The following is a 27,039-nucleotide window of genomic DNA, read 5'->3' as shown; positions in this document are numbered from 1 at the left end:
TCCTGTCTATGAACCTGCCTGGAGTTTATTTTCATTCTATGTGTTGTGCTCCATGGTTGTGGAATATTTCAACTACAATCTACTCTTATCATTTCTATAAATATTTGTGAATTTATCCTTGTTACATCCAAAACTGGATATACACACAGTGAAGGGTCATTTTTTTATTCTGATTTTTCTTATTGGCTATAAAACGGTTGCCTATTGAAACAGTACTTTAAAACAACAGTTTATATATAATTATTATATTATAATCAGTGGTAATTACATATTTGACTCCATTATTATAATAAATATATGTTTATAATTCTTATAAATATGTATTACTTTTCATATGTATATCTCTTTTATGTAGCTATGATATTTTACTATATAAGTAGAATATAGTGAGTGTAAATACATCAATAAATATATAAATATCAAGCATCCATGTACACTTATATTTGTTTATACACTTGTATTTATAAAATACAAACTACATTTCTATAGTATTTCCACAATTCCTGTATAGAGTCCAGCTCACAGGTATTGTTCTGAATATATATATGATTCTTTTTCTTTCCACTATTTGATTTTCATCCGTTTTTCTGAATTTCTTTGTCTCCTGTGTTGTTGTAACACGCGGGATGAATCTCAAATTGATCACAACATTAATCTTATTTTTTAAATATACATATTTCCTGTCTGTTGTGCACCAGCAGCACTGACAGACCCTGGTCGGTGATATAAATGTGTATCAGACCGTGATCACATGTTGTGGCTCCAGTTTCCTCTCAGCGCGGAGTGAACCACGTGACGCGGCTCTCCCCGGTGTCAGAGTGGAGAAGAAACAGGTAAATTCACTGGCTCTCGCTTGTTGTGGCAGCGAGTCGGCGTCGTTGTGTTTCCTCAACTTTAGCGACACCCGCTCGGGGCTCGGGGATAAACAAAATTCCTGTCCTCGGATCCGACTTCGAAGGTCGACGGCGAGGCCACTTGTCGGTCGGTGGTGTAGCGGTGTTAATATTGCGCCGGGTTTCTGGTCAGTATCGCCTGATTATTTATTTCCAATGTTAGGGGCCTGCGGGCCTGTTATCAGCCTCGGTGTTTCCCACGTCGAGAGCCCGGGCTGTTGGGTGACACATTTGGGCCGCACTGGTTGGGACTAGTTCAGAGAAGCGGTGCAGTTTATATAGGCGCTGCTGGAGCTAACGTGGCTAGCTAGCTAACGTGCCGAAGCTGGTTTGTGAGACGGTAGGTCGCGGAGTTAGCATGGCTACCAGCAATTAGCAGATAACTAGCAGTGACATGGGCGTTTTGGGGTTTTGTTCGGTCGGACGCGAGAGCTTCGCTGCTCGCTAGCTGATTACTAGCTAGTTGACTTGTTGACAACCACACTTAGTTGGCTAATGCTAACCGCCCAGCAATACACAGCCAGTTACTTGGTAAGCGGGCTAGCTAGCGGTTCCTAGAGTTAGCATCGTAGTCGCCATGAGGTGAGGCGGCGAGAAGCGGAAACCCACCAAGACCCGTAAGCTGGTTGTCTTCCCTTCGAGTATTAGCCAATTGGCTAGCATTTTGGCCATGTGGCTGGCTACTGGTATTCGAGATGCCCGACGGGGCCTGGTTTTTAGCCCTGTTTGTGTGCTAGCCCACACAGGGTTTTACGTAACGTATGCAAGATTAAGGAGTAGCTGAGATCGCTAGGCTAACAGTTTACTGTCGTGAATAGAGATGAGGCTGATTGATTGCAATGTGATTGTATCCTCGCATCCTCATTTGATGCCCAATTCTGTATAGATTCATCAATTATCGGCTGTTTGATCGATTTTCGTTTCCCAATATAGGATGGGAAACAGCACTGGGGCTTGTTTTGATATAGATGATGTTGCATAATATTCTTAAGAGGTAGAAATATATATATAAGCTTTACTATGCACTTGTGAGGGTGGTGTGCATCAACACCCCAGTGAACCGTGGCAGTCTGGCTCCGCGGGTCGAACCCTCTTCCGGCTGAGGTTCGAGACATTGGCCCAGATATGGACTGAAAAAGCACCAGACGTCTCGAAATCAAAGCTGCTGATGTCCCGCTGTTATCTCTGAGCACCCCCCACTTGGCAATAAGCTACCAGTCAGTTAGAGGAAGTGGTGTTTCATGTGCACTATACGTGTGTGTTTGATATAAATGGGTCACTGCTTCTCTAACGCCTCTCTCACCTTTCTCTCCTTAGGTGTTATTCCTTTGTAAATACTGTTATTTGTATATACTGTAAATGATGACGTCCATGGGCGGGAACCGAGCCCGGGGCAGCTGGGAGCAGACACAGGGACAGACACAGAGCCAGACACAGCACAAGCAGAGGCCTCAGGTACCCTCACTCTCACCACCTGTCGTGATGCCCAGATGCAAGATGATTTATGTCAAGAATCACTTTTGGCAAATCAGGAATATTTTAATATTATTTGACTACAAATGTAAAATTGTGCATGAAACAATAGCTCGGGGAGTTAATCAATATAACGTATCAGTTACAACCCTATAAAATAAGTTTCTTAGGTTGACTAAAGCTCAGAGCGTGCTACACGCTAATCAGGACAGTAACACCATATTTTGACAGTTGCAAAGCGAATCCAAGATTTTCGGCTTTGTGATTAAAGCTACTATCTAGACTGTGCTTGTAGAGTCCAACAAGAATTTACATAGCCACTGGCAGCAGTGCGTCCAACCATGGTGTCACTAATGTAAACGTAGTCTTAAGCTGAGTGGGCCTCAAGTGGACACAGCATCTCTGCCCACTGCCAGGACAGAATAGCAAAGAAAAGTGTCAATAGTGAATAATGCGTGGGTCATTTCTTGTTGACACATGATGTTGGAGCTGTCCCTCTTCTTGGAACAGGCCACCGCAGAGCAGATCCGACTCGCGCAGATGATTTCAGACCACAATGATGCCGACTTTGAGGAGAAGGTCAAACAGGTGAGCAGATGCAAAGTTTCCTGGTGTCCCAGTTCTTCCACACGTAGCTTTCCTGTACAGTTGTTCATTCTTATGTGAAAAGGGGTAGAGGGGATTTATGTGGTTTAGCACTGATGCATTTAGAATTAAATCTGTTGTGTCTGTATTGAGTGAACAAGCATGTCTCTTTTATAATGCTTTGTCTAGTTGGTTTGTCAGATATCAAGCAGAGAAAATTAGTGACACAACATTCAATGCTAAATCTCAAGGCTATATGGGTGGATTGTCAATCATCATATTCTCAAGGAAAGACTATTCAAAGATATTGTAAATTATGATACTGAACTATTGTAATGATAAGAAAGGATGTAAATTTGTTTAGCTAAAAATATATATTTTATATTTGGGCAAAATACTGATCTGATCTGCTCTAGCTCAGCTCCATCATAGATTTCATTACATTTCTATATTTAAGCCAGATAACCACTTTATCATACCCATATGGCTTTAAATTTATCTTCAGTATCATTATAAAGAATCTGACAGAATTATGTGGTCTGCCTACACTAATGATCGCTTCTAAGTAAAAAAATAAAATAAGCAAGAACCCAATATGTCTAAAAGCTCCTGATGTCACCATTTGATAAGGACTTTTTTGCATAGTTGATCACATTGTGTAATAATTCCAGAGAAAGTGGAAGACGTCAGGATTTCACAGTCTTCACGGGAAATTAACCTTGTGCAAAAGTGTCCTGCCCAAGAAACAGAATCTCTGCTGGTGGTTGTACTGTTTTGTAGCTTACCCTGTTTTCTGAAATACGTTTTTAAGGAGATATTTTACATATTTGCTGCCGTGGAAGAACTTGCGTTTAATTCTGGTATATCCTGGAATGTATATGTTCAAACATTGTGCATAAGAGCCCTTCGATAGATTAGATGCTAGGAGTTTCAGCCAGGGGTCCCATCTGTGTCTGATCATGCTACTCCCTCTTTTCCAGCTGATTGACATCACAGGCAAAGACCAGGATGAGTCCATGATCGCACTGCACGATTGCAACGGGGATGTCAACAGAGCTATTAACGCGTTGCTGGAGGGTAGCCCGGACACTGTGAGTACTGGCTTTGTTTCAGGGCTTAGCACTGTGAGGGCCTGGTTCTGGAGAAATCAGGGCTACTCTGGGTTAGATAAATATATAGTAATGAACGGTTTATGTTCTGCAGGTAATGCTCCTGTGAAGGTATAGATTAGAACATTACGTGGAGAAGTCTTGTTTTCCTATCTCAGACCATTCTGCATAGAAATGAAAAAAATTGTGGTAAGATATTCAGTGTTAACACATTTCTATACTTCTCCTTTTGATCAGTATGTCACTGCTGCAAGTGTAGCCCTAGTAAAATTTTAACTGATGACCCATCAGTAGCCCAAGTCCGTGTCATACTGACTCTAGATCATCATAAATCCCTTAACATGTATTATATACATATATAGCATATATACTTGTATATGGTTTATTCGTTTTTTTGCAGGGTATATTATCCCGTTCTAATGGCAGCAATATTCAGATGCACTAGTCTTTAGTCTAAATTTTAGTTTTTTTGGTGACTGTACACAGTCAGTAAGTTCAGCAGTACGCTGACTTAACACTGTGGTTCTGTCTTTGCTTCCTTTCCTAAGGACTCTTGGGAAATGGTGGGGAAGAAGAAAGGGGTGTCCGGCCAGAAGGAGACCAGCCAAGCAGAAACCGGAGAGGAAGGAAAAGAGAACCGGGAGAAAGGAGGAGAGAAAGATGTTGCACGTCGTCGGGGTGGAGCTCCACGCAGGGGCCGTGGAGCCAGCAGGGGACGAGAGTGTGAGTGTTTACCACGACTTTCTATTATGGGTTTACTTATTTATACTTGCTTTCAAAACTAAATGGGAGCATTTTACCCTCAATATCAATGCTAGATACTCATTTGGATGGAATACCAATAACTCAATCTGACAAGAGCCTTGTGTGCAGGCGGAGGATTTTCAATTATTTTGACCAACCAATATTTGATATCATCAATGCACTGGGCGAAAATGTTAAGACATAGACGTGTATAACTTTGTCATCATTATAGGTGTGATAATAATTATTCGATTGCTGAACAATGCGGTCAACTGTCAACATATAGTGCACCAAGACCTGACCCTTGAGGGACTCCATGCACAATACAGACTCATCTGATTCAAAGTTAAAAAACCTTGTTTCTTCTGTTAGATAAAGTTAGCTGAAGATGTGAAAAGTTTCAAAAATTGCTGAAAGAATAAAATGCAGCGTCTATTAAAAACAGCTGTTTCATGAGATCACCTGCATGAAATCATGTTAAAATATTTAAAGATGCATCACAACACATCTTTGTTTGATGGAAGCAACATGTCATAGGTCAGCATCATTATCCCCTGCCTCACTGCAACTAATGTCTGCTATACCAGTGCTATTTACAAGTTGGCTGTTGTGTGGTCCATCTCTGCCAACACAGCTGCAGCTACTCATCTATTGGTTTTTATTTTAAAGCTTTTGTTTATTTGCATCTGTCTGCGTTTCCACATACTGTGTGTACCAGAGCAAATCATAGCCAGTAGGAGAGTCTTTGTTTATTTTGAATGAGAGGCTATTTAGGCTTTTGTACATTACTTATTTCTCTATGAAATGGCTATTTGGATATGTGTGTGCTGTTTTGTGTCTGAACTTGATGCCATTTTCTCTCCTCTCAACTCAAGTTCGTGGTCAGGAGAATGGCTTGGATGCCAGCAAGGCTGGAGTAGTTGGAAGAGGAGCCGAGCGAGGCCGAAGGGGAAGAGGCAGAGGAAGAGGGACTGTCGGTAAGTGGCTGTAATTGTCTTTGGTCAGACTCATTGGTCAAGGTAATGTATTGAATCAAAACAAGGTGGTTGAGTGGGGCTGTGTGATATGACCAAAATCTTTCAGATGGAGGCAGTTCATCTCTTCATATCGCTACTTGTTATCCCTACATTCATCGTCTGGGAAAATTGGAGCCAGGATTTAATTAGCAAAGTACATTTTTCTGGTCTGTGTCAGGTTTATCTTACCCAAACTACATACATGCAACAGAAATATCCCCACCTCATAATTCCCCATTTGTGTCATATTCACACTCCATTATGTGTGTTAGTACAACCTGCATCTCCACAGTGTAGATGGAGAACAAAAAGCATCATCCAAAGTGTGACAAATTGGTGTAATTTGTGGCGCATCACAATAAATGACGGAGAATAATTATGAAACAATCATCTCTATCATTATAGTAGTGTCATATCGCACAGCCTTAATCTTGAGTTTTATTTTTACATGAAATGCTGCCAGTGTTTCTCATGTCACTATTTATAATTAAACATTTAAGTAAGCTGTCATTGTTTCCTCAGGAGTATCTGGACGGCGAGGAGGCCGGTTTTCAGCGCAGGGCATGGGGTAAGGGAACACCTGCGTTGCCTAAAACCAGTGGGTCTTTTGTTCCACTTTTACCTGTTGCCATGGTCACCAGAGAGCAGGACCCCAGCCTATTGTCTAGCCCTAATCCAAAGGAGGAAGGACATACGTTAACCAATGGGATGCAACTGTGTGGGCTGAATAAGACTCTTCAGAGAGTGTATGGTGTATACCCATTTTATTTAGAGTGAAATTTGGATAAACCTACTGAGAGGAGTGTCAGGGAGCCAACCAGCTTACTTCAGTGTCTGCTCTCTGGCTTTAAGCTGGAGCTTTATTCAGTTTATGATTTGGAATCTTCACCAGAAGGTGTCATAACAGATGATGCACTTTTTTATCAACTGTGGTGGCGTTCTTGATTCACGTCATTGTAATTAAAAAATAGGCAGCATCGCAGTAGGACGCCAGTTGTCATAACAAATTTGTTTGTTGATGATCAGTCAAGTGTAATGTAATGTTACTCTGCAGGAAGAGATTTTAAAATCCCCCTGGGATGTGCTGAAGTAGTGTATGCGACATAATGCGGTTTTCTTCAGGGAGGTCAAGAGCTGAGCAGCTTTAACCAAGAGCAGGCTGACTATTATTTTGTCTTACTTAAACAAGCATTGAATATGAACTTCAAAGCTAGTGTGAGATCCATAAAACTACATTGGTACACGGAGGCTCATGAGGTGGAAGAGCTTTGCTTATATAGCACGCGTTAAAGCGGTGGTACACATAATCGCTGTCTAACCCAAATATTGACATGCATGTCTTGAGAGGTGTGTGTGGTGAGAGGGGCTTCCCGCCTGAAGTTGCAAGCTCATGTGTTTTTCATGTAACCTAAACTCCCACCACAAGATCTGTGATCACTTTTGCTTCCTGCTGCCAAAAGTCACGGTTTATCAGCTTGGCTTCAGTGTCATTTAAACAAAGTTATTTAAAGAAGCACTCAAAGCTTTAAAGGAAGCCGCCTTTAAACAGATCAGGTGTTTGATCAGTTTTTTTATTGTGCGAGATGATGGTGTGAAAAGCTTTGTGTGTGAGTGTTGTCATCGGCACCTTGTGCTATTGCTTTCGATATGATGCTAAGGCAGTTTGTATCCTTCACCTCACGCAAAATAAATCTTTGCATGCATAAATCCACCTTGGTGGATACTGTGAGCGCTCATGGGAAATTATTAATTTGTTACTGATGGAATCGTGGAAGTGTTCCAAAGTTGTGAAATTAGTAGAACGATAGGAGGTATATTAAGTATTACAGTAAAAAATATAGCCGTTTAGTTTTTATTTGCGCAAAGAAGAAAAAAACTGTATTGGCTTTTAAATACGGAATGCATCATGTTTCCACCAATGGTGTTGAAGGAGATTTTCAACACTGGGACAAGATATTGCTAAGAACGAGGGAACACAGCTCCATTCATTATACAGCCAGTGGTTTGCAGTTGTAGCAAAACGTTTGTTGGCTCATTTACAGTTCTGTTTCTATGGGGCATGTAATAGCAGCCTTTGTATTTGAATTCTCTTGTTGAATTAGCTGAGAAGAAGCTGAGGGAAGAGATGGTAGTTTGTTGTGTCCTTACAGGCCCCTCCTTGTTTGCCAATATTAGCATTTTGAATTTTGATGTATTTTATGTCACAGCTACAGGAACTGTGGAATTGTAGTTGCACATCCCCAGAAAGAGGATTTATTTTTAGACATTTCAAAGTTAAGCATATGAATCATTATGTAAAGTTTGAATGTCTGTAACAAGTAGAGTTGCATAGCAAGAAAGTGAAATGATTGTATTGGTAGATTTCAGGACACACCACACGTATGAGTAGGATTACCACATGTATTCTCATGCCTTCTTCAAGCAAGCGCTTATATTTGTGGTTGCATTGTGTACACTTCTGGTGAGTTGGATTTCTTGAACCGTAATGAAAAGCACACCGGCTTGCCTTGCATAGCAAAGTGAATGAAAGTGTGGTGTGTTTGTAACAGCACTGACACAGGTAGATTAAAAGCATTTTGCTTAAGATGCTGCTGCTCAAGGATGGTGGTCTAAAAAACAAAATCTTCAACGTTTACTCTGTTTTGCTTCCTGTAATTGTTGCCATTATTTTTCCTCTAAAGCCAGATTGATAAGGGGCCCACATATGATATTGCTGGAGGTGAGAGGTGAGTGAATTGCCTCCGGTGTGTCTGTTATTCTTGCTTTCTTTAGGGAGACTTCTGAGTGCCATTAAATGAGATGATGTAATTCAAGACATTATTAAAACTAAATATTATACCTCATCCTAATAAGAGGATGTCAGATAATTTTTACCTAACCTGAAAGTCAGTATTTAATCTATTCATGAAAACAATAAATGCTCTCTAAATTTGAACATGAAGATATGTAGATGAATAATATACATGTTTGGCTTGACTAAAAAGACAGAAGTGCAATATCGGAACGAGTTGTTGAGGAACAGCTAAGTTAGCATTTAGATACTACTCCTCATTTGCATGTCACTGCACAAACTCTCAAAGACAGTACTGGTGTCACCTTCGTCCCATGTCGTTCCCTCCTCTCTTCCTACTACGTCTGTATTAAGTAAAATGCGTACTGATAAAAGTAATGCTAAGGACAAAACAGTACGGATGCACTGGAAAGTTAATCTCATAAAAATAAGTAATGTTTCAAACCTCTGGACAGATTTGGTCATACATGGCCTTTTTAAAAACAGTTCATTGAAGGTTTCTAAATCTTAGGGGGGATAAATCAAGGCGTTTGACATTTTTTCACAAGTAGATGTGAGTCATTGTCCTTAAATCAAATGTTTAGTACAAAATTTAATTTGTTTCAGTTTTTTTGACTTAAATAACGAGGCTAAATATCGCTAACTGCATGTCTCCTGCTGCCTCTCAGCTCTTGAACTCCTAAATTTGTCTCAAGATCTCAACTTAAATATATTGTTCTTTCTGTGCTGTGTTCACGCATTCACACCCCTTTTTTTAAATTGTGAGCCTCTGCTGACCCTGCTAGTTAAATCTTGGTGTTTTGCAGTAGTTCAATTTGAGGTGTGTCACAAACTGTGCTGTCTTGGGTCCTCTTTTAATTGTAGTTACAATTGGCCTTTGAAGTCTTTGAAAAGTTCTTGAATTTGACGTAAGAGATGATGTACTTTGTAAGATTAATGTACATCAGATTTTTGTGTATGAGCTCCCAACCTGTGGCTACTGGAAATGGTCTATACATGTGTGAATTCATAGCTCAACTCTTTTCTTCTTGTCCCTGTCTTTCACAGGACCTTCAACCCTGCAGACTATACAGAGGGAGCCCAGACAGAAGAGAGTTATGGAGGGGGCAGCACCTGGAACAACACGGGAAGCATGGAGCTGGAGGAGTCGACTAGTAAGTTAATTTACAGAGGTTGCCCTCCAACAAGAGACGTTAATCTAATCAGTGAAGCATCTGCTTACCATCCAAATAATTAGAAAGTCATGTCTGGAAGACTCGCTTTTTGATACTAGACACAGATGCTTTCCTCATCAACCATGCAAACTGTTCACCAATACCCGAATCCCAGACTCGCCATCCTCCTAAAAGATCCCGATGTCCATGTGCACAGTTGACTAAAGTATAACCATCAGAACTTGACTTTCAACTATGATCTCCCCACCTCTCCGTTGTCACCAGGGTTGGAATACTCTGCAGGAGAGGGAACCAATTACCCACCCAAGTTTGACTCCGCTCCTGGTAAACTTGCCTTCACATCCTGTTTTATGTATTATTTATTCTGTTGGCACTCAAGTTTCCCATTACAATATCAAACGCTTTATCTTAAACTCACAGGTGCCTGGAGGTCTGCCACAGAGGAGTGGGGCACTGAAGACTGGAATGAGGATGTGAGTGTTTCAGAGTTAAACTTCATGATTATGCCTCATGCTCTAAAATAAGATTAAATGAGCACTTGTTAAAAAAACTTTTGAAGTTCTGAGATTTTAATGTAGTTTCACTGATGGAGGACCAGCTCTCCTTTTTAATTCTGGATGCACTTCCAACCTCCACTATTTCAAACTTGTTCCATCTCCTCTCCAGCTTTCAGAGACCAAGATATTCACATCCTCCAGTGTGGCATCCTTGCCGCCGGCTCAGGAGAATGTTACCATCACCAAAGGACAGAGGTGGGTCATTAATGCACTTTACTACCACAACTTGCACTTTCCAACAAATTGCTTTTCCGGGAACTGGTTGCATGAAATTTCCTTCATATCACTGTTAACTTCTTGATCTAGAGCTGTGGATTTGTCAGTAAGGAAAATATAAATGTCAACATTTGATTTAACTTCAGAAATTTAAGCTCAGACTCTGATGATTAATTCATTGTTGTTAAGCAAAATTGATTAACAGGCCAGAAAATCTTTAAACTATGACTGAATACCTTATTAAGTTGTAAGTCCAACGAAATCATTTGTAATTTTGATTAATCAACGATGAAAGTTAAACATATTTGCAGTCCTGACATAATTAATTGTAGTGTTTTGGAATAAAATTAAGTTTCAGTTGACAAGATCACTTTTAAATGTCCATTACGCCATAAGTAATCCTTCCTCCTTGCTGTAGGATTGACCTTGCGGTGCTCCTGGGGAAGACTCCTCCATCCTTCTCCTCAGAGACAGAAAACCCCCCAATGGAGGCCACCCAGCCCCCCTCCTTGTCCCAGTCACTGGTTTTTAGTAATTCCAAGCAGGGGCCGCCACTGTCCCAAACATCCTCCAGCGCCCCGTACACCCAGCACAGCATGGTGAGAGTTGCCGATTTTTATATCGAAGCATTTTTTCATGAAATTTAGATTTGGGGAAAGGATCGGGATCTTTGACATCCTGTTAAAATTACCAGTGTAGCAGCAACATATGCATTATTGTGATAAGTGTCTCATAATCTTGTAATATTATAGGTCAGCATGCTGAGTAAGGGATTCGGGGATGTGGGGGACCCTAAAGGAGGCAGCACAGGGACCACTGGCTCTCAGTTCCTGGAGCAGTATAAAACCGCTCAGGCTCAGGCACTGGCCCAGCTGGCAGCCCAGCATTCCCAGACTGGACCTCCGAACACAACCCCTTCTTCCTGGGACACCAGTGCCACCTCACTTGGACAATACGGTGAGGTCACAACCTAAACAAAATACTCTGTTCAAGCCCATTGAAGTGTGGGACGATCAAAGGCTTTCAGGGTTTTCTATTTAATGTTCTCTCTTCATTCACTGTTCAGATATGAAGACTCAGCCCGAGTCTGGGGTTCATTCGCCCTTTTCGAAGCGACAGCCTTACCAGGCCGCCACCTCAGCGTCGTCCATGTTGGATGTTTTCCGACATGACAAAGGCCTGCCTCCTTCCTCCTCGTCGTCTTCCTTAACCCATGCGGTGCCTCCGCCTGCTTCATCCCTTCCCAGAATGGCACCAGTCCCTTCTCTCGGTCAGCAGGTTTCTCCGAGTTCTTCTGATGCCCAGGGTTCGAGTCCGCTGCCTTTGCAGCAACACAAACTCAAACAACAGAAGAAGAGGACCTCCATTACAACAAAGGTAACATTAAGATTTAAATTACTTTATTTTGTTTTACATTATATATAGACTGGTTTTAAAAGTCATCATTCCTGCTTAAATATGCATACATAGAATCACATTATGCTCCACATCTTCCACAGATTCCAGCAATGGCAGTGGAGATGCCAGGCTCATCAGACATGTCAGGTCTTAATCTTCAGTTTGGAGCGCTGCAGTTTGGGTCAGAACCAGTTCTACCAGAGTATGGCTCCACCCCTTCCACCACAGCACCAACCAACCAGGTTCAGAACAGTCTCTACACGGGCCCCAGCAGGTTGGTAAAACTGCAAATACTTAGCTTTGAAAACTAGCTATTGATGTAATGGGAATATTTCAGGAAGAAAAGCAACATCTTAACTTCAGCGAAGGTCAAAAGAAACCTTAGAACAACTGAATACACTGATTTGGTTATTCCATGTAAGATCACCTTGCTGGAATGAGTACTAATATTGCATATACCCAACCTATCCACTTTTGCATTGAACATTTATTGCACCATTTCCTTTTGCACAATCTATCAGAAGCGATGTGTGTTCTAGGGTCTAAAAACGCTCTCAAAATATAAGTCAGAACCACTGATTGTTCTCTATGAACCAGTCAAACTTGGGTCTTGTTGAAACATGACATTCTGCAGTGAGTCGACTCCAGCTCTCTCCAACTCCAGCCAGATGGACCTGTACGACCAGAGAGCGCCTCAGCCCCGACGCTACCCTCCCTCAGCCTCCTCCTCCCCTCAGAAGGACATGCAGTCCAAGGTAAGGACAAAGATTCACCCTTTTTCATTTAAACAAGCTGCTTAAACCCCACTTGGTCCCAAAGATGAAAGGCTTTGGTCTGATGCAAAAATATCCCGGTGCATCCATCTTACTTTGAAGATTATATGATTGAAATGCTCAGTAAATACAGACTGTTGCCTAGTTGGATGTTTGTTGTACTGTGTGAGCTGAATGTAAAAGATACAGAACCCCCTCACGCATTGAAATCAACATCCTTTTTGTCAAATGATATTTTAGCAGTCTCAAGGTTCCTTCTTTAGTTTGTGTCACCCTGTTATTCAGGTGCTCTTAGTAAACTGAACAATCTCCTCATTGTTCCAGCTCTTCATTTATTAGGTTGTGCTCATTTTAATGCTCCACTGGTTTCAAACCTGACCTACGGTTAATATCACACAAACCCTTCAACTTGTTATCAATGGCCTGTTTCTATAGTAACCTGTGAGCTTACCTTCATTGTTGGTTTTTCAGAATGGCTTCAGTTCAATGCAAGCATCGCAATCTGTGGAAGGTAAGTGGCCATTTACAAAGCTCTTCTTTTTGTTACAAGCATTGTTGAAATGCTTTGAGGTATTGAGATGCACACACTCAGGGATTTGTTGCCTTTTTTCCTGATCCCTCTCTGCAGCTGCAGCAGGCTCTGCAGTCTCAATCAAGCCAGCCTCTGATTCAGTCACGCAGACATCGGTCTCCAGCATGGGTACTTTGACAGACAGTGGTCCTGCCTCCATGATGACGACATCCAATCAGACATCCCATAGCGCTCTGGGGCACAGCGAAGACATGTCTCCAAACACCATTCCTCCTCCTCACCACAATAAGTGAGATGCTACTAAATCAACACACATAACACATGGGAAATTAACATGTCTTGAGTTATTACCTCCTGGCAAACATAAATATCAGTAAATGTGATTTGATCTGTGAAACCTGGACTGAACCGTCTTGTCATTTTTTACAGCTCTCACCCATCACAACAGAACAGCCTTGCTCCATCTTCAGTCCGGACATCCAACACAAGCTTAATGGTTTGTTCTCCATGTTTATATCCACACTAATACCAGAACCTCATGCGGGACTAGTAGTTTGTTTTAACTTTCATTAAACCATTGCAACAGAGCATCAGATTTTCTTTTAACCAGACAGATAAAATGGCACCGTAACATGTTTATGCAGGAGAGTGTATCTCCCTCCATCTGTCTGAGCATTTTAAAAGCTGCATTTCCTGTGATGACAGGCGAAAGCATTACATAACTGTTCACTAATGGAAATGTAATTGCATCAATCCTGACTGCATCTTTGTCTCCTACTTCCTCCACATCTCGCAGCATCCAAACGTAGACGGCGACTCAAGCCTGCACTCCTCCTCCTTCCCTTCCTCTGTCTCAGCCGTCCCCTCCTCTTCCTCAGCGGCGATGGCTGCACAGGTGTCCCTAGGGGCCCCTCAGGCCTCCTCGATGGGCTGTGCCACAGTCTCGGCTCCTTCCGGCCACGGGGCCGTCAGCAGTCTGGCCATGGGCCTCAATGCAGCCTCCATGGTTGCTCAAGCTGCAGCAGCCACCGCAGTTCTGATGTCCACGGCTGCCTCATCCATGCCCTCTGCAGCTGCTTCCTCATCTGTACGCGGCTCTGCAGCATCCTCAGGTTGGACTTAAAACACAAGCACAACAGTGTTTTCAATGAACTCATCCAGTATGAAGTACTACTAATTTAACTGTATACTGGGGGACAACTGAGTTAATGGTAGCTTTTTTTACTTGGGTTAGGACCAAACAATTCTATATTGCTATTAAATGACTCCTTGTTATGCTTTAGCATTTTTGTACTGAACCAAACCTTGGGGGGTGTTTGAGTTGAAAAACAGCCACACACTGATCTTATATTTGATAAGAGCCCAGTGCGAGTGTGTGTCTGGGGTTAGATGATTGGTTTTCATTTCCTCTGCATCACTGACCGTGTTTCCATGATTCTGACTCATCCTGCTCTCCGTGTGCTGCTTCTCTGAAACTTCTTTTTTTTCATTCTTTCACATGTTTTCCTTTTGCTCCCTCTACTGGTGTATTAATAGCTTGAGTTTATGCAGCGCCTTTCAAAGAAAGGGCCCAAGGATGTTTCACATGTCAGTGGGGACAAAAAGAGAAAATATAAAGCAATTCACAGAGGACAGAAATAAGGGTGTTTTTATTGCAGTCTTGTCATTTACTGATGCAGCATGGCTTGTTTTGATGCAACAGAAAAAATGAAATGTATAAGAAACCCCCTCATACACCTGACCCACAATTGTAGAATGAATGCACCAATTACAATATTATTTCAGATAAATATTAAACAGAATGTAACTATAAAGGGAAGACATTCGATATCCGAGAGGTCAAAGGTCAGCTTCAAGGCTGTTGTGTGGAATGATAAATAATTACAGTGCACAGACTTGTGAGTGTTTTAGATTTTTATAGCCTTGGGTGCCACAACAAATCAATGTCTTTTTTTTCTTTTTTTTTTTGTGCGTACAGGGAAAGCACCTCCAAACCTGCCACCTGGAGTGCCCCCTCTACTGCCCAACCCATACATCATGGCCCCGGGACTACTGCATGCCTACCCTGTAAGTTCAACACTATGTTAATGCAATATCTAAGAGTCACTGGTGTTTACCAGATTTGATCATTTTTGTTCATAATTTTCTACCACTTCTCTCGTTTCATCTCAGCCTCAGGTGTACGGCTACGATGACCTACAGATGCTTCAGACAAGAATACCGCTGGTGAGTGTGCTGCAAGAATAAACTAAAACTAATAACAGTTTAAAAGTCGTATGTCATTATTGGTATTTTGTGAAAAATGTATATTTGTTTTGATCTCTCCTCAGGATTATTACAGCATCCCCTTTGCGACTCCTGCAACTGCATTGACTGGCAGAGACGGCGGCCTGACGAACAACCCGTACTCTGGTGAGTCATCTGCTCACCGTTGTAGTTTGTCTGTTCAGGAGGCAGCTGCATGTCGAAGGTTTATGCAGCACTTGATAACCACATGTTATATGATATTTCTGACTAAATGTATTTGACTGACTGAAATTGTATTTGTGGTTTTTGAAACGTGAGCCTGGCAGGATGACGGTGAACTTAGCTGTGGTCACTCGTTAATTTGATAGGATAATATTGATCCCATGGCCTCATGAAAAGCACTTCCAGTATTGTTATTTATTGTTCTTAGCGGTATGATATGAATGTAATGCTTTAAGGGAAGTGGGATGGATATAAATCTGTTTTGGTGAGGATTAGCTCATTATGTTTCAATGGTGAAACATTGCCGACTCTGGCATCTCGGAACATTCGTCTTTATGTCCTTTGTTTATCTGAAATGTGAATTTTCTTTTTGCTCTAACCCGCTGCCTTTTTATTCTTTCATACCTTTCAGTGATTTCACGCTCTGTCCCTTCCCATGCAGGCGACCTGTCAAAGTTCGGTCGAGGTGATGCTTCATCGCCGGCTCCCGCCACCACATTAGCTCAAACCCAACAGAACCAGACCCAGGCACATCACACCACACAGCAGACCTTCCTCAACCCGGCCCTGCCGCCTGGCTACAGCTACACAAGCCTCCCATACTACACTGGCATGCCAGGCCTCCCTAACACCTTCCAGTACGGCCCTGCTGTGTTTCCGGTGAGAGAACTTTAGACTTATCACAACTTTGCTAATGTGTTTGGAGTTTAGTGTCCCTGCTCCCACACCGAGTTGGTTATTGTGCTTTTAATTTCTCATTACGAGGAAAACAAGTGGCAGGATTTTAGCGGTGTGTATTAATATTCCACAGAACGGTGGATGACTTTGACGCACTTTTTCTGGGTTCATCTATTAAAAACAGTTCTTCCCGCTGACCTGATGAAATTGCATAACCATGTTTTCTTTTCCCTTCAGGTGGCTCCTACCTCGTCAAAGCAGCACGGTGTGAATGTCGGCGTCAACGCTTCAGCGACGCCTTTCCAGCAGGCTAGTGGATATGGTTCCCATGGATACAGCACTGGTAAGGCACTAAACCATGTGGAAGCGGCATGTTTAGAAGGGTCATGTATACTCTCATACCTATAACTGATAATTAGAGGGAGCCCATTGAATTCTCATTGGTGTGGAGTGCACCTTTTCATTTTTGTGCTCTGCGGCATCAGCAAGCACAACGCGATGCTTGTGTCAGAACGAAATGTGAGTGGATCATAAATCAATCTCGTGTATTTATTCTTTTAACTGATGACCAAGTTCAAAAAGTGTTCTCGTGTTGACAAGGGAAATACTTCTGCATCTTGTAAATCTATATCGCCTGTACATGTAAGAAACATGCCTCAGCTGCTTCACAATACTGTGAGTCACTTTTAATAAATGGCTTCTCGGGGTAAAATAAATGGGGCTGACATTTAGACCAATTAGAAAAGAGAGGAGGGGCTCTCAGTGGTACCTGGCTACACATGTTTAACAGAGGGGCTGGATTATCGATTGGCTCCAGGTCTTGGTGTGATCATTTCTAAAAGTGGAGTTTGCTCAAGGGCTTCACCATTCACCCCATCTCCTACACACACGTTCATCGTAAACACATCGACAAACGTTGCACCATCATCGTTCTCCCAGATCTCCTAATATGACTCCTTTGTTCTCTCAGCGGTCTCATATTTTCCTAGTGGGCTTCTGGATTTTGCTCCATTGCCTTTTTATATTATTTTTGTTAGCTATTCCAGTGACGCTGTTTTTTTAATTTTTTTGCTTAAATTCATCATTCAGTATCAACCCCTTGGTCACACATGCAACACCTGTTTGTTCTAAGCTGCACCATCTGCTGCTTTCTGCCATCACCCAACTTAAGCTCACTCCTCCCTCCCACACACACCCCCTGCCTGCCCCCTCACTCTCCCACCTGCTCCCCCCCCCCCCCCTCAGACTTGAGTCAAGTAGTACTTGCAAATGATGGTTGGCATTGAACCTGACCTGCCTGTTATACCAAATGGGACGGCTTTGCCACGCAAGACAATGGAATTAGTGTCAAAGCTCAGATTATTAGTTATGGTGTTTCCTGCAGGGCTTGACACTAACTGCATTCTCATGATTTGGTAGAACCTGTCCACGTGGCACAGTTTAAAACAAACGCCTCAATCATTTGCGAATGCTACTTGAGGCAGGTCTGCCTCCCCCTGCCTGGTGTGTCTAACGCTGTGGGCTGCGGCTGTGTGTCTGACTGTTGCAGGCTATGAGGATGTGGGCCAGGCTTCAGGGAGTGGGGATTTCTGTAAGGGCGGATACGGCAGTGCCGTGGCCGCTGCCGCTTCTGCACAAAACAAGCCAGCCAGCTCTGTCAGCGGGCCTGGAGTCGGTGAGTGCCGCCACATGCCGAATTAAAACGAAAGGAGGGAGAGAATTAAAAACCCTGTCCCTCCCGTCTTCCTCCTTGTGTCACCAACCATCCCTCTCTTCGCTCTCGTTCCTTTCCCTCATTGCTGTTGAGCTGTGCCTGTGGGTTGACCCGTCACTACATGTGCTTTCACACAGGCAGTCTGTGTTTGTCATCATGTGTGTTACTTGTTGTCTTCCAGGGTAACTCATCAACAATCCAATCTGGTTGATATGTTATAGACACAATGCTTAGATGTGGCTGTGAATACCATTAACTGATGATGAGTTACTCTGGTTGGTGACGTCCCATTTCCCCTCCGTGTTGCTTGCTCTTCACTCATGTTGTCATTGCTGGTGTGTCGGTCTCCAGAGAGTAACAAGCCTTCTGCCCTGTGAGCGACGAGGCAACAGATATTCTGCCATTCTTGATTTAAATGACGAGCTTCAACCAAACACAAACACACACACAGAGGATACCAGAATGAAACCAATTATTTTGCTTTGTAAAGAGGGTTTTATTATCGGTGTGGCTGCTGTTGTGTCATGGAAATAACCCAGTTCAACACATTTCATTGTATAACCAAGAAAGAAGACAGAAGAAAATGGTACAAAATTTTACTATCCTCACTAATGGCAGCATGAGACTTAGTTCTCTTCATTGTGTTCTGATCATAGTTTTTATTATGTTAACTTTGAAACCCTTAAGTTGCTGCTGATTTATTAAATGAGGTCTGTTTTGAGCAGAAAACTTTGCAGATGTACTGAGCTGCTCCTCATCAGCTGCTTCTTCATTTGCCAAAGATATTGATGGAAGGCCGTAGGTTGAATGCAGTGTTAAAATTGTAAAAGTCAGTTGACCTAAAGAATTTACTGGTTCCATCATTTCATGTCAATATTTGCTGTTTCCATTTTCTGATCTGAATACCGGGGGGGGGACAACTACTATGTCGAACCAAGGGATTTGGTTTTGCTAGATCAGGGAAATGGATTCAGATTTCCTTCAGTTTCTAAACAGGGATTTTGCCTGAAAAGCTGCAGTAATGGTCTCTGTACAAATGGAGGAGTTGCTACAGAGGTTGACATTTTGTCATGTAACCACCATTAGAAGGAAAGTCTCTCCTGTTCGGAGGCGTTTGTTTTGCACACCAGTTGACCTCGCTCTACATTTCCAAGGCGATACGGGGGGGGGGCACAGTGCGTGCACAAGCAACCTGAGCAGTAACCACCACACCACTTTCAGACTCAAACCACCGTGTCTGACTGGAACGGATGAGCTCTTACACCATCTTTCTCTTCATCATTTCTCTTCATCTCCTCTCAATTTCATAGCTTTCTTAGTTTTTTAGGTTACCGTGTTGATTGGAGAAAGTGTTGACACAAACAGAATTGCATAATTTAGATTCCTTGCTGTTGACATTAGTCAAAATCTCACCATGACCTTGTGTTAACTTTACATGTTTAGTTTACCTGTATTGGGACGGTTTGTTTCCTGTGTCTCTGCAGGAGTCTCTGTGACATCAAGCAACACCGGGGTTCCAGATATTTCAGGGTCCGTTTACACAAAGACGCAGGTAAATGCATAATGTCAATATTAAGATGAATGTTCCTCAAAGGCAAGGACCTTTTCCCCCCCCCCCCCATAGAATTTGATCAAAGATGAACGTTTCTCTTCTGTCTGTCTCCCTCCAGCAGTCGTTTGAGAAGCAGGCATTCCACGCGGGAACACCGACCGCTTCGTTCAGCCTGCCCTCGGCATTGGCGAGCGGGGGACCCATCAACCCCCCGGCGGCCGCTGGCTACGCCCCTGCTCCGTTCATGCACATCCTGGCACCGCACCAACAACCACATTCTCAGATTCTGCACCACCACCTGCAGCAGGATGGACAGGTAGTGCACAGGCTCTTATTGTAGTTTGTCTACATCTGTTGCTGCAGGTTGTCCTCACTCACATCACAATGAACTTTAGTTGGTGTGTTTCATTTGGGCCTATACAAAGCTGCCTGCCTGTTGCTTTACATGGTTTTGTTAGAGGGCACAAACATACTTTATAAAATAAATGAATGCCTCCTTTTTAAAGTTAAAATGCTGTTTTCAAGTCCTCTTGCGTAAACTGTCCTGACTTTATAAATGTTCCTGTAATTAAACTGCAGCCGATTTGAGTGAGCACACGATGTGACTGCTCTCTCTCTCTCTCTCTCTCCCTCCCTCTCTCCCCCCACAGAGCAACACTGGACAGCGCAGCCAGAACGCTTCCCTTCAGCAGAAGTCTCAGATCAACAAGTCGCCGTACAACAGCTACAACTGGGGCGCAAACTAACACCCGCTGTCGGCCCCTCCCACCAACCCGCCGCCAGGAGGGGCTTCATGGCTCCTCCTGCAAAAACCGTCTCCACGTATAAAACTCCCTGTTCCTCCTGCAGAGATCTCCCTCCCCCCGTCTCTTGGCCCAGCACTCCTGCAGCTCTGGCCGCGGTCAGAGGAGGTGCTGTGCCGAGAGAACGAGCACCGTCATGATGCACGGATGGGTGGGGGGGTCCGGAGGGGGCTTAGAACAGGAGTCTTCGGAGCTGAATGGTTATAGAAACACACCGTCAAGAGGTGAAATATTGAGTGTTGGGAATTTGTATAATGTTAATCCCTCCGCCCCTTCCCTTTTTCTTTCACTTGTATGTAACATAGAACTGTTTTCTAAAAGAATGAACATTTCCTGTGCTTCTTTTGTCTTTCCCCCTCTTTTTTCTTGCTGATGGGGAGGATTGAAGTAATACCTGAAGGTGGGGGGCCAGACTGGTTTAGTATTTCACACCCTCAACTCCCCCACTCCATTAATTTAGTTGGAAAAGCTTCCATCCCCACATAAAATATCCAAACGCAGTAGTTTGGCTGATTGCTGTTAAATGTTTTGCTTTTCATTTTTATGTCATTTTAAGTTTGAAGAAACAATTCTCTCAATTGGTAGAGTTGTGAAGTTTATTTTTTACCAAATATAGATATATTATATATAAAGACGTATAAGCGAGCTCACTGGATTGGACTGTGAGGGACTGTGTGTTTGTGTCATGTGACTGCGTGCATGTTTGTACACACAGGGCCGTGGTTGTGTACGGTGCTTTGTGTTTTCGCCTAGCACAGGATTTTTTCATTATCCAACACGTGTACAGTGACCGTTCCCATGAATTATACATACGTTGCATAAAAGGTCCCACTCTTCTGCAGGAGATGTTCAGAATGATTTCCAAGGCCAATACACACCCAGTCTGCCTTCCAGTGTGTTCTTTTGTTTCTGAGGGCCCCCCCCCCACCTCCTCCTAGCTCCACCACCTGCCCCCCGACATTGTAAGGAAATTGCAGCATTGAATACTGATGGACAGAATTGTACTATGGGTTGTTTTGTTTTTTTTGTCAGTGATTTATTTTTTCTTTTTGTACTGTGCGTTTTAAAAAAAATTTAAATGGATAAACTTGTCTTGTACATATATAAAAAAAACACAAGTACTGTAGTCCCTGATTGTTCGATGGCTTTCTCCTTTTCCTTCTCAGATCCTCGCCGACTTGTTAGTTTTTTGTCTCATATTTCCTTTTTTTTATTTTGTAAAAATATATAAATATTAAGTAAATAAACAAGAGGGAGACGTTTCCATCATTTTGGATGTGAATGTCTTTTAAGAAACCATATTTGCTTCTCATTTGGCTCGTAAAGGCAGCGGATCATCTTCCTGTGGGTCGACGGGGATGCTCAGTTTTTGTGTTGTTGCTGAACTGAGCGTTAAACACAACAGAAACCAGCCGACAGGCTTTCAGAGCTGGTTTCTGTTATAGACTTAGTTATCTAACATACTCCAGGGGTCAGCAGCAACAGACTAAACTCCCAACACAGCAGCTCTCAAGAAACTTATTTAAAAAGATTGTATTCACTTTTTACATCTAAATCACAGGTTCTGACAGCGTCTTCTGAACAGACCTGAGCTGCTAAATATGTAGGATGTTACACACTTGCAGCCAGTTACCTCCTGTAAAGATTCACTTTCTATCCATTTTGAACTTTTACATAGTGATGAGTCTCCTCAGTATACAGACAGTCTGCTGGTCCGGACAGGAGAGTAACAGCAACACATAGGAAATAATTATTTAATACTGAATGTGCCGTGTATATTTTTGTCCTCTACCAAAGTATAAACCTCCTCCGTACAGGTAATGGTATTCAAACGTTATGGTACAGTGTGCATGATTTAGAGGCTCATAAGCAGAATTATATTTTCAGTAGCATATCGGAAACTTAATTGTTTTTGTTATTTCAGAATCGGAAGGTATTTATGTCCTTAGGCTGCCCCCTGCTGGCTGCTGGGTTCCTCTGCTGCTCTACCTTGGTTTGTGCAGCTTGTGATTAACTAAAGTTGTCCATAAAAGAAAATCTTTAATATCCTTCAAGGGCAGTTTGATGTACAACCAGCAATCAGTGCACGACAAAAATAAACCACTATATACAATGTAAATAAAACACAATATAAAAACCCTATAGACTAAGTAGCAGGGGGAAATTAGCTTTTAATAAATGAAATGATAAGTCGACCAACCAAAAATTACCCGTCAACTATTTAGATATTCTCGAAACATTTCATTCTATTTTTAATTTCCTGTTCTGTTTCTAATAATTATTAATGTTGGTGACATTTCCTTGATAAATGGGTGGAGGTTTTATTACCTCTGCTAAGGAGGTTATGTTTTCATCTCTGATTTTTCAGTCAACAGGTTTATGTAATAAACTACTGGACCAATAACCACACAACTTGGTAGAAGGAAGCTGCATGGATCAGAGATGAACCTATACGGCTCTGTTGAGCTCTACTGAGTGCCAGTCTAGTGAATGAATCTGGAATCTTCTCTCAAAAAAAACATTTAGAGTGAAGCTAATGAGGTGTTTTTTAAAGATGTGATCGAAAACGTCAGACCAAGGGAATCCACTTTATCTCAGCATGAAAAGAAAAAAAAGAAGAGAGGAAATAGGCAAGCCAGCATTTAAAACCTCCTCCTGGACGGCTCCCTGTGTGAACAATCAGGCGGCGGCTCGTACAGAATTTGCGCTTCAGCCTCAGGTGGGTCCCTGATGAATCAAGAAAAGATTAAATTATCAGGTGCACAATTCAGAAAGCACCGCAAAGTAAAGGAGGATAAGAAATAACAATATAGAGGTAAGAATCACCCCGATTGTTGACATCATTACTGGTTATTTGTGTCGACATGACATGATATGCTATCAGTACAGGACTCTTTTTATATTTTTTATTGTATATTTTTATTGTATTTTATAGCTTACAAATTTGTCTGCCTGTGTGTGTATCTGTTTACAGTCCAAAAGTTCTTGGGGATACATGACATTTTGTGTGTGTATGTTGGGGGGGGGGGCGCCAATTTGAAATCTCGCCTAGGACGCCAACATTGCCTGTTTGCAGATTTGCAGCCAATCACCCTCTCAGCAGAACGGATGATAGGCTTCTTTCGGAGGAGCCCTGTATGTCCACATCATGGAGGCTGCCATGTTTCTACTGTAGTGAACGAACCACACAATGGCTCACAGAGGTTCTGTGTTTTTAATGTTATCAGAAGGCGAGGGAAATGGGGTTAGCTGCAATATATAACTTCACCCCTAGATGCCACTAAATCCTGCACACTGAACCTTTAAGTGTTGAGTTTTCCATCCCAACCAAATGATGTGTCTTTACTTATTTCGTGTGCGCGTTCCTTTTGGATACTTACGGTAACGCGCCATTACCACTACTGACGTCATCAGGAAGTATCCAGACTGCTTTACGACACTGTTGACAGCTGCGTCACTTTGATGTGGGTGTTAACTCACGTGTTTGAAATTGTTTTTCTATAAAGTTATGAATTAATTCGCAGCGTGAAGTCGCCGCCGGGTCACAAATGAGCGTCTTTGATTTGTTTCGCGGGTTCTTCTCGGTGCCCGGAGGTCACCACCGCGGCCGTAGGTGAGTTTAGCTAAGCTAAGCTATCAGAGGCTAACAGAAGTTGGTCATGAAGTGGGTCGGTGCTGCTGATTGTGGATCCGTTAGTTAATGGATGAAGAGATGAGTGTTTATCTGCCAGTAGAACCACAGGGAACCACTGGTTAACATGGCGGCTGCTAAATCCACACTGATCTGGGAATGAACAACATCAACATATGAGGATTAATCAGGAGCTTGTGATGAGTTCTGCTGATTGTACTGTGTCACTCAGGGACCCATTCTTCGATGCCATGACTCATGATGATGATGATGATGAAGAGGAGGATGGCTTCTACCATGACGGGGACCGGGGGGAGCAGCAGGATCCCTTCGACAGCGCCTGGAGGTTCGGCCTCAGCATGGGTCCGGACGGGATGAGGATCCAGGAGCCGCCGCTGTTCGGCCACGTCCTCCGGGAGATGGAGGAGATCTTCTCCCAGATGGGACAGTGGGACGCGGGACGCGAGTCTGGACACTTCGGTACAAACACTGGTCCTAGCATTAAAGGTTAAGTGTGTGGAATAAAGAGACATCTAGTGGTGAAGTTGCACGTTGCAGCTGAACACCCCTCAACTCCCCCTCCCCTTCCAAACAAGAAGGAGAACCTGCTTCAGTTGTCCTACATTAATATGTGTAGTCTGGACTAATTAAAAAAAAACATGGTGCCCTCAATAGAGAGGATCCGCTCCTGATGTAAATATAAAGTATTTAAATATAAATAGCCCATTTTAGAGTCTAAATAAAATTTAGATGAAACACACTCGTGAAAACATCACTAGGATTATTTTATATTAAATTTATGCCAGTAGATCCCTTTCACCTAGATCTTACACACTGGACCTTTAAATATCATCATCCAGGTGTTGATGGAGCCTGATCAAGACGTTTCTGCTTCCCTGTGCTGTTTCATCTCATTCTCTGTTCCCTTTATGTTGAAGGTGTTCCCAACATCACACCGTTGCCGCCATCTCAGGACAGACTCAAGGAAGGACGGGGGGGAACCAGCGGGAACCCCTTGAGAGACTTCATGTTGAAGGCCCCTGACAGAGACACGCGAGGGCCCCAGCCCGGACCGCAGAGAGAGCCCAGACCTGATGGCCGCCCTTTTTCCAAGGTTAATGAGACTCTATCCAACATTTCAATATCTCCTTCATGATCTAGTTTCAGAGGCTCATTCACACTTTTTCATATCTTCTAAGTTCTACGACATTTGGAGACAGGGGCTTGAGAAAACGCCAGCGGAGGAGCACAGAGAAGACCGAGGTGAATGATGGTTGTAATAAACTGAGTCAATCTACTTTGTGATGTCTGGTGTTTTTTCAAACTAAATTTTCCATCGTCTTCAGATCTGGACTCTGCCGTGTCCGCCGGGGGCCTGGACAAGATTCTGACGCCCCCTGCTGGTCAAGCACCGAGTCAGCCCAGAATCCAGTCGTTCTTCCAGTCGGTCTCCATCAGCAAGGTGGTGAAACCTGACGGGGTAATCATGTTAATCTTGATACAGCATATCACAGCAGATTTCCACATGCTTATTTTATCCCACTATAATAGGAGTAGTTTTCATTACTGTTTGGACCTTCATAATGCAGTTGCAATGTGAGTTAATGTTCCTGTGTGCATCTTTGTGTGTCAGACTGTGGAGGAGAGGAGAACAGTCAGAGATGGAAAAGGAAATGAGGAAACCACAGTGACCCGCTCAGGAGGCCCCGGGGTCCGGGAGGGACCCGACGATCGACCTGTTCCTGTTCTTCCCGGTGAGTTCATCCACACAGGCTCTTTTTAGACTCTCAGCTGATTCACTCTACATGTTCCCAGATTTTTCTTCCTCTTTTAAATCATCTGTATCCCTGTGTTTTTATTCCAGGTGGTCAACGGCCCTTTTCAGACTTGCGGGATGATGACTCGTTATTTTCCCAGCTCTTCCCAGGAGGGTTTAAATAACATGTTGCTCCATTTGTTCTCTGGACGAATCGAGCGTAGCTTTGTTATCTGAAAACGAGTGCGTCAGTAGAGCTGTGAGTTTCCACAGGTTAGATCTGTAAGTGGACAGAACACTTTTAAAGACCGACAGTTGCCAAATTTGTTTTTGGGATCACCAGCCCGTTGATAACGCCGGGTTTCCCCCCCGACCAGGTAGCCACACGTCAGGGATTGAACAATTCACAATTACATATTTTATTTTTGTATGGTCCCGCAGACAGACCCGTGTGTATGTATGTATATGAGTGTGTGATGAACCAAATAAAGGGTCTTAATATATTGAACTCAGCTTTCTCACTTTTCTTAAATGTCAGACAAATCAAGTTCAAACTTTGAACTTGTGCTTGAACGAACTTTCAGTCTGACACTCGAGGTTCTCTCTCGTGTGAAACATCGAGAGGTGTCGCTCCTGTGGTCAGTTCACGAGGGGAGTGGAGATAACGCTGCTTTGGAAAACCGGATTTATCCTTGACTTTATTGTACCTTCATTCCAAATCATGTTAATAAATATACAGAAACTAAATGCCGTGGTGCTGACTCGTGCGTTCTCCCTCAGCTACTCACAAAAGTCTGTTCCCTTCTGGCACAGAAAGCTCCTACAATCATGAATGTCCTTTCTTTTAAAGTGAGTCTTTATCTTTAAAAGCTTTAAATCAATACAGATATTAATATTCCCTCTGGGTGAACTCGTATTTTTTGCCTTAGTTTTCAAAACTGAGACAAAAGGAGGATTCATCATAAATGATTTAAGGAACATTAGAGAAACTTGTTTAATTTAAAGTCTCATGAAATCACCTGACGATAAAGATGATCTGCACTTAACATTACATCCACTGATATTTGTCTATTTCTTGGTTTGAACTTGTTTATTTCTCAACATCAACATTTTCTTTAAACAGATACAAATCATATGAACAAAGAAAGATTAAATATCACATATGAAGGCTGCT

The 27,039-nt window shown here is 42.7% G+C and overlaps 2 protein-coding genes across 12 annotated transcripts; both read left to right on the top strand.

Annotated features, from left to right (window-relative positions):
- The first annotated feature begins 694 nt into the window (after nucleotides 1-694).
- On the top strand, nucleotides 695-21,777 carry ubap2l (ubiquitin associated protein 2-like). 10 transcript variants are annotated; one of them, XM_053447557.1, is made up of 30 exons: nucleotides 695-833; nucleotides 2,211-2,348; nucleotides 2,877-2,954; nucleotides 3,932-4,042; nucleotides 4,609-4,783; nucleotides 5,680-5,781; nucleotides 6,343-6,388; nucleotides 8,502-8,546; nucleotides 9,659-9,765; nucleotides 10,051-10,110; nucleotides 10,207-10,259; nucleotides 10,453-10,538; nucleotides 10,978-11,158; nucleotides 11,312-11,516; nucleotides 11,626-11,936; nucleotides 12,059-12,231; nucleotides 12,592-12,712; nucleotides 13,202-13,241; nucleotides 13,359-13,551; nucleotides 13,692-13,758; nucleotides 14,059-14,374; nucleotides 15,241-15,329; nucleotides 15,435-15,488; nucleotides 15,593-15,674; nucleotides 16,174-16,391; nucleotides 16,647-16,752; nucleotides 17,959-18,084; nucleotides 19,608-19,675; nucleotides 19,794-19,991; nucleotides 20,326-21,777. In XM_053447557.1, the coding sequence occupies exons 2-30, from the start codon at nucleotides 2,253-2,255 to the stop codon at nucleotides 20,419-20,421; spliced, it is 3,603 nt and encodes a 1,200-aa protein (XP_053303532.1). In that variant the 5' UTR covers nucleotides 695-833; nucleotides 2,211-2,252; the 3' UTR covers nucleotides 20,422-21,777. The 10 variants fall into 10 exon arrangements, with proteins under 10 accessions (XP_053303532.1, XP_053303534.1, XP_053303533.1 ...); XM_053447559.1 differs by lacking the exon at nucleotides 695-833 and adding an exon at nucleotides 840-1,021 and having other exon boundaries at nucleotides 12,622-12,712; XM_053447558.1 differs by lacking the exon at nucleotides 695-833 and adding an exon at nucleotides 840-1,021 and having other exon boundaries at nucleotides 19,797-19,991.
- A 2,101-nt stretch (nucleotides 21,778-23,878) lies between these two features.
- On the top strand, nucleotides 23,879-26,373 carry hax1 (HCLS1 associated protein X-1). Of its 2 annotated transcripts, none has more exons than XM_053446624.1 (7): nucleotides 23,879-24,091; nucleotides 24,342-24,589; nucleotides 25,048-25,223; nucleotides 25,309-25,372; nucleotides 25,456-25,589; nucleotides 25,743-25,863; nucleotides 25,974-26,373. In XM_053446624.1, the coding sequence occupies exons 1-7, from the start codon at nucleotides 24,027-24,029 to the stop codon at nucleotides 26,048-26,050; spliced, it is 885 nt and encodes a 294-aa protein (XP_053302599.1). In that variant the 5' UTR covers nucleotides 23,879-24,026; the 3' UTR covers nucleotides 26,051-26,373. The 2 variants fall into 2 exon arrangements, with proteins under 2 accessions (XP_053302599.1, XP_053302598.1); XM_053446623.1 differs by having other exon boundaries at nucleotides 24,342-24,616.
- Nucleotides 26,374-27,039: the final 666 nt, after the last annotated feature.

This window comes from Pleuronectes platessa, chromosome 18 (assembly GCF_947347685.1).
Source record: "Pleuronectes platessa chromosome 18, fPlePla1.1, whole genome shotgun sequence".
Taxonomy (NCBI): Eukaryota; Metazoa; Chordata; class Actinopteri; order Pleuronectiformes; family Pleuronectidae; genus Pleuronectes; species Pleuronectes platessa.
This window is presented reverse-complemented; position numbering and strand designations above follow the sequence as displayed.

What these genes read in the sequence shown, in the direction of transcription:
- ubap2l (XM_053447557.1), top strand. Translation starts at nt 2,253, where the DNA reads ATGATGACGTCCATGGGCGGGAACCGAGCCCGGGGCAGCTGGGAGCAG. An exon ending in ACGGCCCTGCTGTGTTTCCG is followed by an intron (nt 16,392 to 16,646) that starts GTGAGAGAACTT and finishes TTTTCCCTTCAG; the next exon opens with GTGGCTCCTACCTCGTCAAA. An exon ending in CCGTTTACACAAAGACGCAG is followed by an intron (nt 19,676 to 19,793) that starts GTAAATGCATAA and finishes GTCTCCCTCCAG; the next exon opens with CAGTCGTTTGAGAAGCAGGC.
- hax1 (XM_053446623.1), top strand. Translation starts at nt 24,027, where the DNA reads ATGAGCGTCTTTGATTTGTTTCGCGGGTTCTTCTCGGTGCCCGGAGGT. An exon ending in ATGGCCGCCCTTTTTCCAAG is followed by an intron (nt 25,224 to 25,308) that starts GTTAATGAGACT and finishes ATATCTTCTAAG; the next exon opens with TTCTACGACATTTGGAGACA. An exon ending in GGAGCACAGAGAAGACCGAG is followed by an intron (nt 25,373 to 25,455) that starts GTGAATGATGGT and finishes CATCGTCTTCAG; the next exon opens with ATCTGGACTCTGCCGTGTCC.